This window comes from Natrix helvetica (assembly GCF_964273705.1).
Source record: "Natrix helvetica genome assembly, chromosome: Z".
Taxonomy (NCBI): Eukaryota; Metazoa; Chordata; class Lepidosauria; order Squamata; family Natricidae; genus Natrix; species Natrix helvetica.
In genome coordinates, this window is record NC_138554.1 from 9,721,275 (window position 1) to 9,740,258 (window position 18,984).

Genomic DNA, 18,984 nt, shown 5'->3' on the forward strand with positions numbered 1-18,984 from the left:
GGACAAACACAGATGAGAATGAAGGAGGGAGGAAGACGGTCAGAGATCCAGGGTCCTGCTTGAGGCTTAAACCAGGGGTCGACAACCTTAAACACTCAAAGAGCCTTTTGGACCCGTTTCCTACAGAAAAGAAAACACAAAACCCTTCCCTTGCCCGACTATTTCCTGAGCGGCTGTAAAACTACCATATGTAGTTGAATTAAATCTGTTTTCTTCTGAAACTTTTCTTGGATTTATCCACGGTTGGCCTGCTGGGGGGGTTGAAAAGCTCAATAAATCGTGTGCCGGCAGGTATCACGCAATGGTGATCGTGACGCATATTTTGAGCAACAGGGAGCCGCAGCAGAGGGACGAAAGAGCCACGTGCGGCTGCAGAGCTGCAGGTTGCTGACCCCTGGCTTAAACAGTATTTATGAAGAAAATGGGGGTTCTAGGTGCCTTGAGGAGGAAGGCGCAATACTTGCAGAATGGTCTTGCATGCTACGTTCATCAAATGCGACTCTGTCGAAATGGAGAGAATTAACGGTGTGCTACAGATTCTTCCAGGACAGTGATAGCAAACCGCTCGCCAGGGAAGAGGAGCTAGAATCACCACTGACCTCCGCTCCTTCCGAAAGAAACTCAAGACCCACCTTTTCCAACTAGCTGGCCTGGCCCAATTATAGTTTTATTCTTTAATCCTCCTGGCCGGTATTTTAAATTTCTGGGGTAGGTTTTAATGTTGTATTAATTTTATTATTGTTGTACAGATTTTATGTAATTCGTTTTTATGGGGTTTTGATGTTTGTCTATGTATATGGTATTTTAACTTTTATCTTTTCCCCCGCCCCGAGTCCCTTCGGGGAGAGGGAGTGGTTTATAAATTTAATAAAATGAAATGAAATGAGCTGCCCAGGCTGCATGCGCACGCCAGAACGCATGCACGCCGGGCAGATCCTCTTTCAGTTTCTGGAGCGCATGCGCACCCGCCAATCAGCTTGGCAGCGTGCATGCACCCGCGGAAACCAGGAGACCAGCTCTTCCGGTTTTCGGCACTGCCGTGTGTGCGAAGGCAGCTGATCGCCGCACACGCATGCCCACCAGAAATCCGGAAGAGCAACAGGCGAGGGCGCGTGTGCCAGCCGACATGACTCTGCATGTGCTTTGGGCAGGCGGGCCATAGGTTCACCATCCCAGTTCTAGGAGATACAAGCTTTTAATGAAGTTTCCTGCCGGGAAGATGATGGATCAGTGATGCCACCAATATAGAGCCTGAGGCTACAGACAGATGTTGTGAAGCTAAAGGCAGCTGCCTGAAACAAAGATGTTTCCTCCTCACTCAATACACAGCTATTTCCTAACTCTAAAAGCAGAATCCTGATACAATCTGTAGCAAGGGTGAAATGCTACCGGTTCTACCCAGTTCGCTGGAAACTGGTAGTAACAAATGCTTCCGGGTTCCCGAACCGGTAGTAAAAAATGCTTTTAAAAAGTTTTTTTTAAAAAGGTTCCCACATCGCACGGCACAGCTGATTATCACAGCTAATGAACCTTTTTAAAAAAGCTTCAGCAGCAGCCAAAAAAGCCAACACAGTTCTAGGCTGCATCAACAGAGGGATAGAATCAAGATCAAGTGAAGTGTTAATACCACTTTATAATGCCTTGGTAAGGCCACACTTGGAATCCTGCATTCAGTTCTGGTCGCCACGATGTAGAAAAGATGTGGAGACTCTAGAAAGAGTGCAGAGAAGAGCAACAAAGATGATTAGGGGACTGGAGGCTAAAACATACGAAGAACGGTTGCAGGAACTGGGTATGTCTAGTTTAATGAAAAGAGGGACTAGGGGAGACATGATAGCAGTCTTCCAATATCTCAGGGGTTGCCACAAAGAAGAGGGAGTCAAACTATTCTCCAAAGCACCTGAGGGTAGAACAAGAAGCAATGGGTGGAAACTAATCAAGGAGAGAAGCAACTTAGAACTGAGGAGAAACCTCCTGACAGTGAGAACAATTAATCAGTGGAACAGAAGTTGCCTCCAGAAGTTGTGAATGCCCCAACACTGGAAGTCTTTAGGAAGATGTTGGATAGCCATTTGTCTGAAACAATATAGGGTTTCCTGCCTAGGCAGGGGGTTGGACTAGAAGACCTCCAAGGTCCCTTCCAACTCTACTATTGTATTGTAAAACTTTTTACAAAGCATTTTTGACTATCTATTCGCCCAACTGGTAGCAAACAAATGCTTTAAAAAGTTTTTTAAAAAGGTTCCTACTATCAGCTTTTTGACAATCAACTGTGCTGGGGGATGTTTTTCTTTTCTTTTTTTTACTTTTTTAAAGCATTTTTTTACTATCTATTAGCCTTAACCGTGACTCAGTGGGTTTCCTGCTTGTTGCAGGGGTCATTTTGTTTGAAGCCCAGCTGCTTCTGCATTGTCCGTGTCAGTTGTGTAGGAGTCAATCCTTTTGTGGCTTTTGTGTTGTTTGTGTGTGAAGTGTGAAAGTTGGCTTTTGAGCTCTTTGTGGCTCTGTGAGGTTCCTGATTGTTGTTGCAGGGACCATTTTGTACGCTTTTGCATTGGGTGTGAGTCAGTGGTGTGGCTTTTGTGTTGCTTGTGTGTGAAGTGTGAAAGTTGGCTTTTGAGCTCTTTGTGGCTCTGTGAGGTTCCTGATTGTTGTTGCAGGGACCATTTTGTACGCTTTTGCATTGTGCGTGAGTCAGTGGTGTGGCTTGTGTGTTGCTTGTGTGTGAAGTGTGAAAGTTGGCTTTTGAGCTCTTTGTGGCTCTGTGAGGTTCCTGATTGTTGTTGCAGGGACCATTTTGTACGCTTTTGCATTGTGCGTGAGTCAGTGGTGTGGCTTTTGTGTTGTTTGTGTGTGAAGTGTGAAAGTTGGCTTTTGAGCTCTTTGTGACTCTGTGAGGTTCCTGGTTGTTGTTGCAGGGACCATTTTGTACGCTTTTGCATTGTGCGTGAGTCAGTGGTGTGGCTTTTGTGTTGCTTGTGTGTGAAGTGTGAAAGTTGGCTTTTGAGCTCTTTGTGGCTCTGTGAGGTTCCTGATTGTTGTTGCAGGGACCATTTTGTACGCTTTTGCATTGTGCGTGAGTCAGTGGTGTGGCTTTTGTGTTGTTTGTGTGTGAAGTGTGAAAGTTGGTTTTTGAGCTCACTTGGCCACATAACTATGCCCACCAAGCCACGTCCACCCAGTCACATGACCACCAAGCCACGCCCACCCAGTCACATGACCACCAAGCCACGCCCACCCAGTCACATGACCACCAAGCCACACCCACCCAGTCACATGACCACCAAGCCACGCCCACCCAGTCACATGACCACCAAGCCACACCCACCCAGTCACATGACCACCAAGCCACGCCCACCCAGTCACATGACCACCAAGCCACACCCACCCAGTCACATGACCACCAAGCCACGCCCACCCAGCCACATGACCACCAAGCCACACCCACCCAGTCACATGACCACCAAGCCACACCCACCCAGTCACATGACCACCAAGCCACGCCCACATAACCGGTAGGCAATATTTTTAGATTTCACTACTGGCCTGTAGTGGTATCTCTCCAGTCAAAGAAAGAATGAGATCAAAAGGTTGCCACCTTCTCTAAATCAAGTATCCTTAAAATGCATAAATGCCATTTCCCCAAATTTACCACCCGATGGAGCCGTTACTGGGAATTCTGGAAGCTGGAAGTCCCCACACCTGGAGGATCTTAGTGTCATCTTCAGTGCTCCTCAGCTCTGAAAAACTAAAAGTCTGTGGACTTCAATTTCCCAGAATTCCCCAGCTGGTATCAATTACATCAAAGAAGAGTACCAAGTTTCCCTTTTCTTTTACAGCTGCCATCTTATACTTGCTTGGGGATGCTTGGGGAAATGAAAGTAAGTGCCTGTGCCTTCTCAAGATGCTGCCTCAAGGTCACCCAGCTGGAAAGAGGAGGGAGCTGCATACCAAACAGCGCTTGGACTGACCGTTATAAAAACATTTTGCTGAACTTAATTGGTTAGACTGGGGTGGGCAGTAAGAGACATTCAAGGGAAGGAAAAAGTAGAACTTAGGAATTTTGGCGTGCGATTCTCAGTTCTGGCCTTGCCATACTGCACTACACTTGACCTCTAATAAAACTACACCTTTTTCAACAAATGGAGCCAAGGATTTTTTCTATCCTGGGGTTGAAGTTGTGGCACGTCTGACATATCCCAACTTTAATCCAACTCTACTCCTATTGTGTCCGGTATCCTTACCACAGGCCATGCTGCCATCCAATCTTCGTTCAGGGCTTCACTTGCTATTCCTGGGACGGCTCGCCGAACAGAAACCTGGAATAGAAGCAACATTACCACCCATGCGTGTGTGCGTGAGCGCCACGCCCACCTACCCCGCTTTTGCCGCGCAATGGCATGGTGGACCCATTTTTCACTCCAGAGGCTTTCTAGGAGCCTGGGGAGAGCGAAAATGGCCTCCCCCGCCCCTTGGAGGCCCTCCAGAGGCGGGAAACAGCCCGTTTTCTGACTTTGGGAAAACATCCTGAAGCCTCCGGAGGGCAAAAAATGGCCCAAACTTGCAACTGCATTAACAACAGCGCGCACACACAGTTAAGTGGGTCAGTGTCTATGCAAAGACACTATAGTGTTGTGGTTCAATAGGATCCGGTTGAGCTGCTGATGGACTCGGATAGCGAGGAACCATATGAGCCCGCCCTGGGCGATGTGGAGGACCCTGTGCAGGGTTCAGACTCAGAGCAGGGACCAGAGAGGCTGGTTGGCCACCAGGAGGCGCCTGAGGCATGGAGCAGTGGGGAGGAGCAAAGGCAGTTTGTCCCTGATGATAGATTGAGAAGGGCTGAGAAACGGAAGCCGCAACTCTGTAGGCAGACTCACAGAAGATGATTAAGCACAGGTGGTTGTGGATTGGCCCCTCCCAAGAGAGATTATAGGTGAGGCGTTGGGAGGGGACATTTGCAGGAAACAACCATTCGAATTAGTAGTTAAGAAAATCTATGTATTCTAGCTGTGTCTGCTTGTTTGGACTACCTGCGTTGCTTCATTTGAATTATCTGAGTTGCTCTATTGAACGTGAGTTGTCTGGGCCCTCAGCCAAAGGATTCATTATCTCAGTAATTAAAGAGTGGCAAACAGCCAAGCCTGAGTTCTGGTTTATTCACAGGTGTGGAGAAGGGGGTCAGAAGACTATAGTATAGGTAATTTCCAACCTAACGACCATAATTGAGCCCAACATTTCTGTTGCCAAGGGAAACATTTCTTAAGTCAATTTGCCCCATATTAAAAACCTTTCTTGCCACCGTTGTTAAGTGGATCACTGCCGTTGTTCAATTAACAGCGCAGCTGTTGAGCGAATCTGGTTGTCCCCTTGATTTTGCTGAGAAGAAGGTCGCAAAAGGTGATCTCGGGATGCCAGGATACGGCAACCGTCATAAATATGAGTCGGTTGCCAGAAGCCCAAATTTTGATCAAATGACTAAGGGGATGCTGCAACAGTTGTGAGTGTGAAAATTGGTCGCAAGTCACTTTTTTCCGGTGCTGTTGTCACTTTGAATGGTCATTAAATAAACTGGGCCATACGTAATTATTATAATTTTTTTTTAAATAGCGTGTTGACACATGCAGCAAACTCAACTGATTTAATCCAAGGAACAAGAGGTTCCATTTCCCCCAGGGAGGTACACATTAAATTTCTTAGAAAGACTACAAGAGATGAGATTCTGAGTTCACAAAGGGGGCAAGTTTTGAAATATCAAGATAGAGAAATAACCATTCTGAAACAGATCCCTAAGAAAGTGGGAGAGAAAAGAAAAAACTATTCGCAATTAGTGAAGAAGCTTTACCAGAAGGGGGTGTGGTTCAGATGGTTGATGCCTGAAGGTATGTTAATTTTCTGGGAGGATGCTAGAGTTAGAATTAACACAACCACAGAGGCTCAGGCCTTTATGGAAAAAAATAAAGCACTCCTAGATAAAACTGACGATCCTACACCAGATCTACAGGACACGGGAGGGGCCGGAGCTCTGCTGGCGGGGGGAGAAGGGGCAATACCAAGAAAACTCAGATCACAAAAATGAACAGGAAAATCTGCTTGATAAAAATTGATTGAAATTATTACCTGAATTTATATGCTGACAAAATATTGTTATTCAGTATCAAAGTTTATGTTTAAATGAATACTATGAGTACGGAGGGAGGGGACACCTTCTACATATTGTAACTGCCAAAATTTGTAACCCATTCCACCACCCCTTTCCTTTTTTTTTTCTTAAAAAAACCAATAAAATTTTGTTCAAAAAAAAAAAGAGGTTCCATTTCCCTACATCAAACTATATCAGTTGATGATTTCAGCACTCTGATTTTACTCACCTCCATGTAATTTTCCTCACAGACGATCTCACGGGGACTCCACGGGGTGTTGAGGGGACAATTCATAGACACTTCATAAGCAGCAGTTACGTTATCAAGGCTGGTCATCTCCACCTGGAGCCGGAGGCTGAAATCCTGGTCAAACTGCAGAAGGGAATTTAAAGAGCATTTGTTGTGAATCAAAAGGTCTCACAGGTCTCGCACAGTCACTCATGCGCTTGTGACGTCCCGGCTAGACTACTGCAACGCTCTCTACATGGGGCTCCCCTTGAGATGCACCCGAAGGCTGCAGTTGGTTCAGAATGCGGCCACACGGGCAGTCTCGGGAGTCTTTAGTTAGTCCCACGTAACACCCCTCCTGCGCGGGCTACACTGGCTGCCTGTGGTTTTTCGGGTGCGTTTCAAGGTGTTGACCATCATCTTTAAGGCGCTCCATGGCACAGGACCTAGCTATTTGCGGGATCGTATCCTGCCCCATACATCCCTTTGGCCGATTCGCTCACACAGAGAGGGACTCCTCCGGGTGCCGTCCACTAGGCTGTGCCAGCGGGCGATGCCTAGGGGAAGGGCCTTCTCTGTGATGGGCCCGACCCTCTGGAATGACCTTCCCCCCAACATTAGAATGACTACGGATCTTCCGTCAGAAACTTAAGACCCACCTGTTCCAGCTAGCCGGCCTGGCCTAATTCCACCTTTCCCACCTCAGTTTTATTTCTAAATTTTTATGATTGGTTTTATGGTCTGTTTTTAATTTTTATAAATTCGTACAGGTTTTGTTTAATCTGATTTTTAGCTATGTATATGATTGTTTGTATGGTTTTTAAATTTATTCCTGTACACCGCCCCGAGTCCCTCCGGGGAGAGGGGGCGGTCTACAAATCTAATAAATTATTATTATTATTATTATTATTAATTGGGTTTGAAGAACCCAGCTTTGGAAGCAATCGTAAGCCTGATCTACCTGGATCCATCACTCTTCCTGACTTGGCATTTCCAGCTCCCATCAACTTGACAACATTGGGAAACAATGAATTCTGGGGGCCTGGGTGCTCTCTGAGATTGATGGGTGTTGCTTGCACTGATGAGGTTTATTTATTTATTGACAAGCCGATAACCTGGCGTTCCCCGGGTATTTATTTATAAGCGGAAAATGTCCGGACCAAATGCAATTTCTAATGTTGGATTTTCCCTCTTACCAAAGGGAGCCCCCTTGTGGAGTACTGTGAAGCTGTTACCATGGCAATTCCACTGCGCTGTACAGTAGAAGCCATTTTACGGCAGTACAGTAGAAGTCGTTTTAAGGCACAACAGGCTGGATCTTAACAGAACACACACCCCGAGGGATGTTAGGGATGTCTTACTCCCACAGTATTTGTTTCCAGGGAGTAAGTCATCTGTGTAGCACCTTTGGTTGAAATTGCTTGAGGCGTTCCAGAGTTATGCTGGAACATTCATATATAAACCCCAGGGGTGTTCAAACTTGACAGCTTTAAGACTTGTGGACTTCAACTCCCAGAATTCCTCCTCCTGTCATGTTGGCTCAGGAACTCTGGCATTGAAGCGTGCAAGTCTTAAAGCTGTCAAGTTACAAGACTCTTGCACCCCTAACCCTTTAGGGAAAAAAACCCAGGGGTGTTCAAACTTGTCAGCTTTAAGACTTGTGGACTTCAATTCCCAGAATTCGTTCTCCAGTCATGTTGGCTCAGGAACTTTGACATTGAAATGTGCAAATCTTAAAGCTGTCAAGTTACAAGACCCTTGCACCCCTAACCCTTTAGAAAAAAAAACCTCAGAGGTGTTCAAACTTGACAGCTTTAAGACTTGTGGACTTCAACTCCCAGAATTCCTCCTCTCGCTCTTCATCTTTATGATATGCAGACGAGCAGGGGGAGGGAGCTGGAACTGGTTCTTAACGGCACTGTAGATTTGTGGAACCTCTTCTATAGAAGAGGTTAGAACTGGCAGGAACCCACCCCTGGTACACATACACTTTGGGCACTCGGAACGGAAAAGGTTAGCCATCACTGGAATAGGCCCTTTGCTTTCTTGGGGAAGATTTCCATTCTTACTACCGATAGCCAAATCTGTCCCTAGATTCTGCCTCGCTTTACCTTCCCAATAAGCAACCAATTCAGAAGATCGTTTAAAAGCAGTTTATTCGAGTACCCTGATAAAGTGGGACCTCTCTATGAAAAGGGAGAACCCTGAGGCCCATCTTATATTCCTTTTTATAGTTAACACAACAAAGGAAATGCAAGAGGTAAGTCAATTGGACAGGATAAAGGTTACCCCTGCTCCTTTGCATAGGAAATCATGTTACATGTACCATATATTTTGGAATATAAGGCGCACCTTTTTTCTACAAAAAAGAAGCTGAAAATCTGGGTGCGCCTTATACACTGAATACAGCATTTTTTGCCTCACGAAGCCCCGTCCCCTTCACCAAAATGGCCGTGCATAGCCTTTAGGAAGCTTTTAGAGAGATCCTGGAGGCTGGGGAGGGCAGAAATGAGCAAAAAACAGCCCATTTTTGCTCAATTTTAACCCCCCACCTCCAAGAGCACTCTGTAAACTTCCTAAAGACTATCCATGCCCTTTTTTTCATGAAAAACAGGCCCGTTTTTGCGAAAAACGGGCCATTTTTTGCTCGTTTTTGCCCCCCCACCCAACAGGAGCACCCTGCAAGCCCCCTAAAGGCTATTCATGCCTTTTTGGTGGGGGGAAACGGGCCCGTTTTCACGAAAAATGGGCCATTTTTGGGAGGTTTGCAGAGTGCAAAAACTTTTTTTTAATTTGCCTCTTCAAAACCTTAGTGCGTCTTATACTCCAGTGCGTCTTATACTCCAGTGCATCTTATACTCCGAAAAATACGGTAGTCAAACAGGTTGCAGGTTTGCATCCCATAATATCACACATGTTCATTAAAATGAGGTCTGATGTCAGAAGGGGGTGGGGGCGGGTAAATGGTAAGGGGAAAGGTTGTTTAGAGGTCACCAAAGGGATAAAACCAGCTCCCCAATATGCATTAACCAACTTTTTCTTCTCTTGATAAACTAGTCTTCAGCTAGTTTTATCTTGTCAATTTAGGAATGTTAAAAGCTATTGCTACATTCCAATCCGTAAGGAACCCGAACATCATTTTAAAAAGAGAGAAAGCAAGTCAAATTAAAATGCAAACTAACTAGGTTACTTGACAAGTTACAAAACTCATGTCATCCCCCCCTCCCCCCAGATCACTACAGAATCTGGTTTATAAACTCTCCAGCCCAGCTTCACCCAAGACAGGACGTTAAGTCTTACCACATTGCGGACGGAACAAGCCAGGAAGGAGACACGAATTTCCGGGTTTCCACGCAGATCCACGCCGTGGGTGAATCCACACTGGGTAGCGATGTGATCAGTCACGGAGATACGCTGGCCAGGTTCGTCTAGGAAAGCGAAAAAACAAATTCGATATCCAAGCCAGCTTGCAGCATCCTTTGCCCTTGGGGTTCACCATACTATCACAATAGGTATGGTGTATGACAGAGGTGTCAAACTCAATGCCCGAGAGCCGGAGCCGGCTTAGATCTGGCGTGCAGGGCCACCCTGGAAACAGCGAAGAATCATCCCACAGTGCCTCTGCCAGCAAAAAATGGAGCTTGGGCATGCAGCCCTCCCGAGCGCCATTTTCACTGGCAGAGGGTTGCAGGAGGCTGTCGTAGCTGAAAATAAGAGCTCGGGAGCATGTTTTCGCTGGCCAGAGGCGCCCCCGACATGAGTGACAGCATGAGTGACATGCTGGCCACGCCCACCCCAGCCCTCCTAAGGTCGAACACAACTCTGACGCGGCCCTCAGTGAAATTGAGTTTGACACCCCTGGTGCATGAAAAGAAGGACTAGGGGGGACATGATAGCAGTGTTCCAATATCTCAGGGGCTGCCACAAAGAAGAGGGAGTCAAACTGTTCTCCAAAGCAGCTGAAGGAAAGACAAAAACCAATGGATGGAAACTAATTAAGGAGAGATCCAACCTAGCACCAAGGAGACATTTCTTGACGGTGAAAAGAATTCATCAGTGGAACAGCTTGCCTCCAGAAGTTGTGGGCGATCCAACCATGAAGATTTCAAGAAGAGACTGGACAGCCATTTGTCTGAAATGGTACAAGGTCACCTGCCTGAGCAGGGGGGTTCGACTCGACACTAGATGACCTCCAAGGTCCCTTCCAACTCTGTTTATTTGTTAAAGTATTCATGACTGGGAGAGACATGGGAACAAGGTCAGCCGATGATTAGGCATAGCAACTAAGTCAGCCGATGGGAGCTTAAACAGATCTGAGTCTGTGCAAAGACTTGAAACAGAAACTTAAGAAGAAAGCAGTCTGCTGCTGTGAGAAGTAAACTTAAGCAGTCTGTCTGGGCTTGTCTGCTGAAATGAATCTAACTGATTGCGTTTGCCTGTAACTCTCCTGCCTTGTGTTTACTTGGAAGAACTACCTGTTGGTAGTGTACGTTTATTCACCTATTCTTATGTATATAAAGAAGTTAATGAATCCAGCTGCATCAGTTATCTGTCTGTGCTTTCTGGATTTGAATGTATGCAGCAAACTCTTGACACTATTCTGTTATTGAGGCTACACTAAGGTTGTAGGACTATAATAATTTATTATGTTTACATTAGTTGACTGCAACTCAGGAATAAGGAAATAGAATAGAATGATACTAGGGGAGACATGATAGCATTATTCCAATATCTCAGGGGTTGCCACAAAGAAGAGGGAGTCAAACTATTCTCCAAAGCACCTGAGGGTAGAACAAGAAGCAATGGGTGGAAACTAATCAAGGAGAGAAGCAACTTAGAACTGAGGAGAAACTTCCTGACAGTTAGAACAATTAATCAGTGGAACAGATTGCCTCCAGAAGTTGTGAATGCCCCAACACTGGAAGTCTTTAAGAAGATGTTGGATAGCTATTTGTCTGAAACGGTATAGGGTTTCCTGCCTAGGCAGGGGGTTGGACTAGAAGACCTCCAAGGTCCCTTCCAACTCTACTATTGTATTGTATTGTATTGTATTGATACAGTAGGAAGGGACCTTGGAGGTCTTCTAGTCCAACCCCCTGCTTAGGCAGGAAACTCTACACCAGGGGTGTCCAAACTTGGGAACTTTAAGACTTGTGGACTTCAACTCCCAGAATTCCCCAGCATGGCTGGGGAATTCTGGGAGTTGAAGTCCACAAGTCTTAAAGTTCCCAAGTTTGGACACCCCTGCTCTACACCACTTCAGACAAATGGTTATCCAACATCCTCTTAAAAATGTCCAGTGTTGGAGCATTCACAACTTCTGGAGGCAAGTTGTTTCACTGATTAATTGTTCTAACTGTTAGGAAATTTCTCCTTAGTTTTAAGTTGCTTCTCTCCTTCATTAGTTTCCATCCATTGCTTCTTGTGCTTTGGAGGATAGCTTTGCTCCCTCTTCTTTGTGGCAACCCGTGAGATATTGGAACACTGCTATTATGTCTCCCCTAGTCCTTCTTTTCATTAAACCAGAAGTACCCAATTCCTGCAACCGTTCTTCAGATGTTTTATCCTCCAGGCCCCTAATCATCTTTGTTGCTCTTCTCTGCACTCTTTCTAGAGTCTCCACATCTTTTTTACATCGTGGAGACCAAAACTGGATGCCGTATTCCAAGGTGTGGCCTTACCAAGGCCTTATAAAGTGGTATTAACACTTCACGTGACCTTGATTCTATCCCTCTGTTGATGCAGCCTAGAACTGTTGGCTTTTTTGGCAGCTGCTGCACACGGCTGGCTCCTATTTAAATGGTTGTCCACTAGGACTCCAAGATCCCTCTCACAATTACTACTGTTGAGCAAGGTACCTACCACCTATACTGTACCTGTGCATTTCGTTTTTCTTGCCTAAATGTAGAACCTTACTTTTTTCACAATGGAATGTGTCTTTGAGCAGGCACTAAATATTTCTGCCATTGAGAAACAAGTCAGCCTCACCTGAAACTCCACCTGAATCCTTACCGGCCCATTTACTTACTGAAGACACTGTAACTCCAAGAATTTTGTCCCAATGCTGATTTGTCCAGCCATATCCAAAAATAGCGGTCACGACATTCCGTCCGTACGGCCCCTTCCAGAAAAGGGAACAGTTTTTTTCTAATAAGCAAGCAAGAAAAACTTAACCTCCCCCCCCCCCCCTCCGCCTCTCCAGCTCTTTGTAGCATTCCAGAAAACTGTTTCCTTGGATGCCTACTTAAAACTCAGCTATTGCCTCTGGAAATTCTTGAGACTGAATCCTAACAAACTCCATTATGGCTTAACATTATGTGTGAAGCCATAATGGAGTTTGTTGGGATTCGGGTTAGCTTGTGCTGTGAGCCAATGTCACAGGCAGCCCGGCAAAATTTGATTTCTTATTCTAATGCTCTCATCTGGATTATTATTAATGACCTCCCCCCAGATATCAGGACTATCACCGACCTCCGCTCCTTCCGTAAGAAACTAAAGACCCACCTGTTCAATCTAGCCGGCCTGGCCTAATTCCTAATTCCCAATTTTAGTTCCTCAAGCCTGCATTTTTTAAAATTTTCTAGGGGTATACTTTTAGTTGTTTTTTAATTCAATTTTTAATTTTTACTTTTTGTACAGTTGTATGAGGTTTAATTCGTTTTTAAGGGTATGGGATATTCGTCTTTTGTATTCGTTTTAATGACACACCTGTACACCGCCCCGAGTCCCTTCGGGGAGAGGGGGCGGTCTAGAAATATTGAAAATAAATAAATAAATAAATATTATTATTTCTTAATCTTGACAACTTTAAGATGTATGGACTTAACTCCCATAATTCTCCAGCCATCCATGCTGGCTGAGGGTTTCTGGGAGTTAAAGTCCACATATGTTAAATATGCCACAGTTGAGAAATCCTGGCCTAGATTATTAAGAGTAGAGAGTAGAGTAGAGTAGAGTAGAGTAGAGTAGAGTAGAGTAGAGTAGAGTAGAGTAGAGTAGAGTAGGAAGTTAAAACCCACCTCTCTCCTAGAAAATAAAAATATTTTAGGAAATATTACAAGGGCAGAATACTTCCTCTAAAAGGGAGGCAGAAACTCAGCTCCCCCACCCATCCTTTGTCAATGGGCCATTAAGGCCTGAGCCAGTCTATTCTGCATAACAAAGATCTACCCCTTCAGGCAGACCCATCTAGCAAACAGAAACTCACCACAAGGCACCTGGGAAAATTCCATCAGCCAGCAAGGCAAGCTTGGGTCTCAGGACAACCTACAAAGTTAACTAAGACCCTCGCCCCTGGGAGTCTGACAACCAATCAGAATGCATTTCTTACACAGAAACAGGGGAAACAGAGGGGTGGGGTCCCAGAGAGGGCATAAAACCAGGGACTCTCAGCATCTCTGCCTTTTTCTGCTCAGGAGCTCAAGCCATGTGATCCTGTCCACCATTAAACCATCTTTTCAAGCAGCCTCCATGTTTCCAGTCTCTTTCCCCCCCCACTTGGAACTGAACCCAGAAGGACATTTCTTCCAACAGTAGAGTAGAGTAGAGTAGAAAATATGGAGAGTAGAGTAGAGTAGAGTAGAGTAGAGTAGTGTAGAGTAGAGTAGAGTAGAGTAGAGTAGAAAATATGGAGAGTAGAGTAGAGTAGAGTAGAGTAGAGTAGAGTAGAGTAGAGTAGAGTAGAAAATATGGAATGGAATGGAGAACAGAGTAGAGTAGAGTAGAATAGAATAGAATAGAAAATATGAAATGGAATGGAGAATAGAGTAGAGTAGAGTAGAATAGAATAGAATAGAAAATATGGAATGAAATGGAGAATAGAGTGGAGTGGAATGGAATGGAATAGAGTAGAATAGAATAGAGTAGAATAGAAAATATGGAATGAAATGGAGAATAGAGTAGAGAATAGTGGAGTGGAGTGGAGAGTGGAATGGAATGGAATAGAATAGAAAACATGGAATGAAATGGAGAATAGAGTGGAGTGGAGTGGAGTGGAGTGGAATAGAATAGAATAGAATAGAATAGAATAGAATAGAAAATATGAAATGGAATGGAGAATAGAGTAGAGTAGAATAGAATAGAAAATATGGAATGGAATGGAGAGTAGAGTAGAGTAGAGTAGAGTAGAATAGAATAGAATAGAATAGAATAGAATAGAATAGAATAGAAAATAGAATAGAATAGCTTTATTGTCGCTTTGAATGTACACTATTGGCATACATTAAAAATGAAATTTCGTTACATACAGCTCTTAGAGGGTGACCACCTCCAATTTTACACTACATAAACATAACAAGATAAATAAATACAAAATTATGCATATACGCACATATATTATGTGACACAGAGAAATATGGTGTATTTCGGATGTATACATATTTATAGGGAGAAAAACAAAACTTCTGAGTTTGCCAGACGGATGGCCTAGGGCAGTGATGGCAAACATTTTTTGGCTCACGTGCCACAAGTGGGGGGAGCGCAGGGGGGTTGAGTGCGGGTGTGCCGTACCCATAATGCAACGTGCGACCCCCCCCCAGTGCACATGCGCGCACAACGTGTGACACCCCCCACCCATTTTTACATGCTTTTTTCGCCCTCCCCAGGCTCCAGGGGCTTTATAGGAGCCTGGGGAGGGCAAAAAGAGCCTCCCCCGACCCCCCGGAGGCTTCAGGGACCGTCCCTGAAGCCTTCGGAGCACTTAAAACCACCCTCCGAGCAAACCGGAAGTGACTTCCAGTTTGCTCGGAGGGTGGTTTTAAGCGTTCTGAAGGCTTCAGGGACGGTCCCTGAAGCCTCCGGGGGGTCGGGGGAGGCTCTTTTCGCCCTCCCCAGGCTCCTATAAAGCCTCTGGAGCCTGGGGAAGGCGAAAAATAACTTTTAAAAAGGTGAACTCAGCTGGCCAGCGTGCGTGCCATAGGTTCGCCATCACTGGCCTAGGGAACAAAGCTGTTACAGAATCTGGTGGTGCCGCTAGAAATATTCTATTAGCTGAAGTCTGCATGGAAACTCAATAGCCACTTCCTGCATGTTATTTATATTTTGGCGAGTGATTTCTCCTATTCCAGCCATTTCTGACAGAGGTGGGTTGCTACCAGTTCACACCGGTTCGGACGAACTGGGAGCGGAAACTGGGAGCAGGTCGCCAAACCGGTAGGGACAGCAGGCTTGCCACGCCGTCGCTGGCATGTTCTTAATTCTTTTTTTTTTAATGTTCTGGGCACGCACAGAAGAACTGATAGCGTTTCCTGCCTAGGCAGGGGGTGGGACTAGAAGACCTCCAAGGTCCCTTCCAACTCTGCTATTGTATTGTATTGTGTTCATTGATGGGCAACTGGCCACGCACAGCAAACCGGCAGTAACTCCAGCAGCAATCCACTGCTGATTTCCGGGCACGTCTATTTTCCCCTGAAGACAGCAGTGCTAAACTTGAAAAAGCATGAGGCAATAACCGTCCCTGATTAGCAGAATATTAATACAGAAGAGGGAATTGGGTTGCTTTGCATTTAAAACATAAAATTCGCCAAGGTTCTTCACTACCCCGGTGGAACCCACGCACTTACCTGGGGGGAAAGGTACAGTCCCTGCCACCTGGCTCCCCAATATATAGAATAGGATACTGTTGGAAAAACAAAGGCAATAAAAAAAATGAAATTAGTTTTGCTTTGGAGAGAAGGATGAGATATTTTAGGAAATATTAAAAGGGCAGAATATTTCCCTTAAAAGAGAGGCAGAAACTCGCCTGCCCCCCCCCCACACCTTTGCCAATTAAGGCCTGAGCCAGTCTATTCTACATAACAAAGATCTCCCCCCTCCAGGCAGAGCCATAATAGGAATCCCAAAGCCCTTTCATTACATCATCACCCAGCAAGAGTTAACCGAACTTGGGACTCATAAACACAACCTACAAAGTTAGCCTTGCATGGCCCCATGGGAGTCTGACAACCAATCAGAATACAAGCTCGAATGCAAAAGCCCAGAGAGGGCATAAATCTGGGAGAGTCTCAGCATCTTCCCCCCCCCTTTTTTTTTTCTTTGCCCAGGACCAAGAAACTCATGTGATCCTGTCCACCATTAAACCATCTTTCCAAGCAGCCACCGTTGTTTCCAGTGTCTTTCTTCCCACTTGGAACTGAAGCGAGATGGGCATGTCTTCCAACAGAATAGAAAAAGGAGCCATCGTTAAATATTCAAGGCTTGCGAAAAAGAGGCAATAAAACAGTTTTAAAATCAAGATATTTTGTTCAGAGCATCTCGGATCATAAGGCTGGCTTAAATGAAGGGGTAAATTAAGGCCTTAGGTGGGAGGAGGGGTCCAATCTTGGCAACTTTAAAAACTTGTGGGCTTCAACTCCCAGAATTCCCCAGCGGGCATGTCTGGGAGTTGAACTCCAGAAGTGAAAACAATAAAACCATTTCAACGGCTTGCTTTCAGAAGTTGTGGGTGCCCTGGCTGGGAGACTTTTAAGAAGAGATTGGACAACTGTTTGCCTAAAATGGACTTTAGAGTCACCTGCTTGAGGGGGCTGGACTAGAAGACCTCCAAGGTCCCTTCGATTCTGTTATTCTGTTACTCCGTCTTAAAGACTTCATACTGTCCCACTTGGTTACAAGACATAACCATGAACTGACCTTTTTTTAAAATATATTTTTATCATTTTTACATTTAAAACAATGCAATACCGTGGAGTCGGAGTGACCATACATTCACATTATATACAGCTAGTTTCAACCATTAACAATCTACTTAATACATTGTCTATATCCTTCTGTCCAATCACAATATATATATTTGTTCCAGTCTTGTCATCTTGTCTTATACCAGTCATAAAGTCTATTCCATACTTCAAAATATTCTGATTCCCCTTTATTTTTAAGTTCAAGAGGGAGCCTATCTGCTTCCGCACAGGCCAACACTTTTCGGATTATATCTAGCTCTGATGGTGTATTTTCTTTTTTCCAATACTGTGCATAGGTTATGCGCGCTGCAGTTAGTATATGTATAATTAGATAAAGTGTATCTTTCTTAAACCCCTCCGGTATTATGCCTAGGAGAAAAGTTTCTGGTTTAAACATCATTTGTTCTCCCACCATTTGTTCTAACCATGATTGAATCATTTTCCAATATATTTTTGCCTCATTGCGCGTCCACCACATATGATAGAAAGTGCCTGGTGTTTTTTTACACTTCCAACAATTTGGGGCCAGATTTTTGAATATTTTGGAGAGCCGTGCTGGGGGGAGATGCCATCTGTAGAACATCTTATAAATATTTTCTTTATACGCCGTAGCCAATGTTAGTTTCTGATTAAGTATCCAAAGTTTTCCCCACTTAGCTAATTCCACATTGTAGCCGAAATTTTTCGCCCAGGCGACCATGGTTTCTTTGACATGTTCTGAACCGTGAACTGACCTTGAATTGGCCATGGCTAGGTTCACAAGACCCTTTAAAAACCCCAAAGTAACCAAAGATCATTTAGCCTGCAGTCTGAAAACCCACACTGTGGTCAACTTGGGGAACTAGGTTATACTGTGGGAACCCAAGAACATTGGCTTAGAACAGGGGTGTCCAAACTTGGCAACTTTAAGACTTGTGGACTTCAACTCCCAGAATTCCCTGGGAGTTGAAGTCCACAAGTCTTAAAGTTGCCAAGTTTGGACACCCCTGGCTTAGAAGAAGGGAGCTTAGCTGTGAATTATACTTCAGCAGTTCTAGAAAGTCACACATTTGTGCCACCTTAAAAAAAAACGGTTCAAATAGTTCTCCAAACAAAGAATAACTTCACTACTGTGTTTGGAAATTATATCCAACATACCCCGCTTCTCCAAATCCCAAAAATCCGTGTCTGGTTTTTAATCACACTCCAAAGCTGTTTGCTCAGCCTTCCTCATTTAAAAAGACTTCACCTTGGGAATCACACTGAGTTTTTTTTTTTCTAAACTTTCAAAAGAAAAACCAGACATCACTTTTGCAGACACCCCACCCCCCTTCTCTTAAAATGAAAAATAAAACAAGCCACATACCCTACAAACACCAAAGACCTCATATTGGGGAGGGGGGAAAAGCTACTTGGCTGTAGCAGCTGGCTGATACCAATCACAACCACTTCTCAGCTTTGCTCCCAAACTCTGATTTATTATAGGTTTCTGTTTCGGGAGTTAAAAGCAGCTGCACCTGCTTCCGGTCCTTTGTTAATTCATTATTTACCATATTTTTCTGAGTATAAGACACACTTAAAGGTAAAGGTTCCCCTTGCACATCTGTGCTAGTCGTTCCTGACTCTAGGGGGCAGTGCTCATCTCCGTTTCAAAGCCAAAGAGCCAGTGCTGTCTGAAGACGTTTCTGTAGTCATGTGGCCGGCATGAATAAATGGCAAAGGCGCACGGAACACTGTTACCTTCCAGTGGTGGGTTCCGGATCGGCGCGGTGGCGGCCACATGGACGCGCGCAGCACATACATGTGTCTTAGGGCCTCCGTGAGCCTCCGCGATGCTCCAGCCGCTCTGCGGAGTGCCGCGCAGGTGCCTTGGGCTCGGTGCACGTGTGCAGAAGCGCCGAAGAGCTCTATGTATACTCTTTTCGCCCTCCAGAAGCACCCTGAAGACTAAAAATGGG

General features: G+C 45.0%; 1 protein-coding gene across 1 annotated transcript in view; it reads right to left on the reverse strand.

The window, feature by feature from the left end:
- Window positions 1–18,466, reverse strand: part of LOC309401076 (uncharacterized protein) — a 49,446-nt gene extending 30,980 nt beyond the window's left edge. Inside the window, exons 1-6 of the mRNA XM_081970020.1 lie at window positions 18,393–18,466; window positions 15,932–15,987; window positions 12,400–12,492; window positions 9,672–9,799; window positions 6,372–6,515; window positions 4,245–4,319 (exon numbers count right to left, since the gene is read on the reverse strand). Of these exons, the coding sequence (XP_081826146.1) occupies window positions 4,245–4,319; window positions 6,372–6,515; window positions 9,672–9,799; window positions 12,400–12,492; window positions 15,932–15,987; window positions 18,393–18,415 (519 nt within the window). The 5' untranslated portion in view covers window positions 18,416–18,466. The remainder of the gene's footprint in view (window positions 1–4,244; window positions 4,320–6,371; window positions 6,516–9,671; window positions 9,800–12,399; window positions 12,493–15,931; window positions 15,988–18,392) is intronic.
- Between the last annotated feature and the right edge of the window lie 518 nt (window positions 18,467–18,984).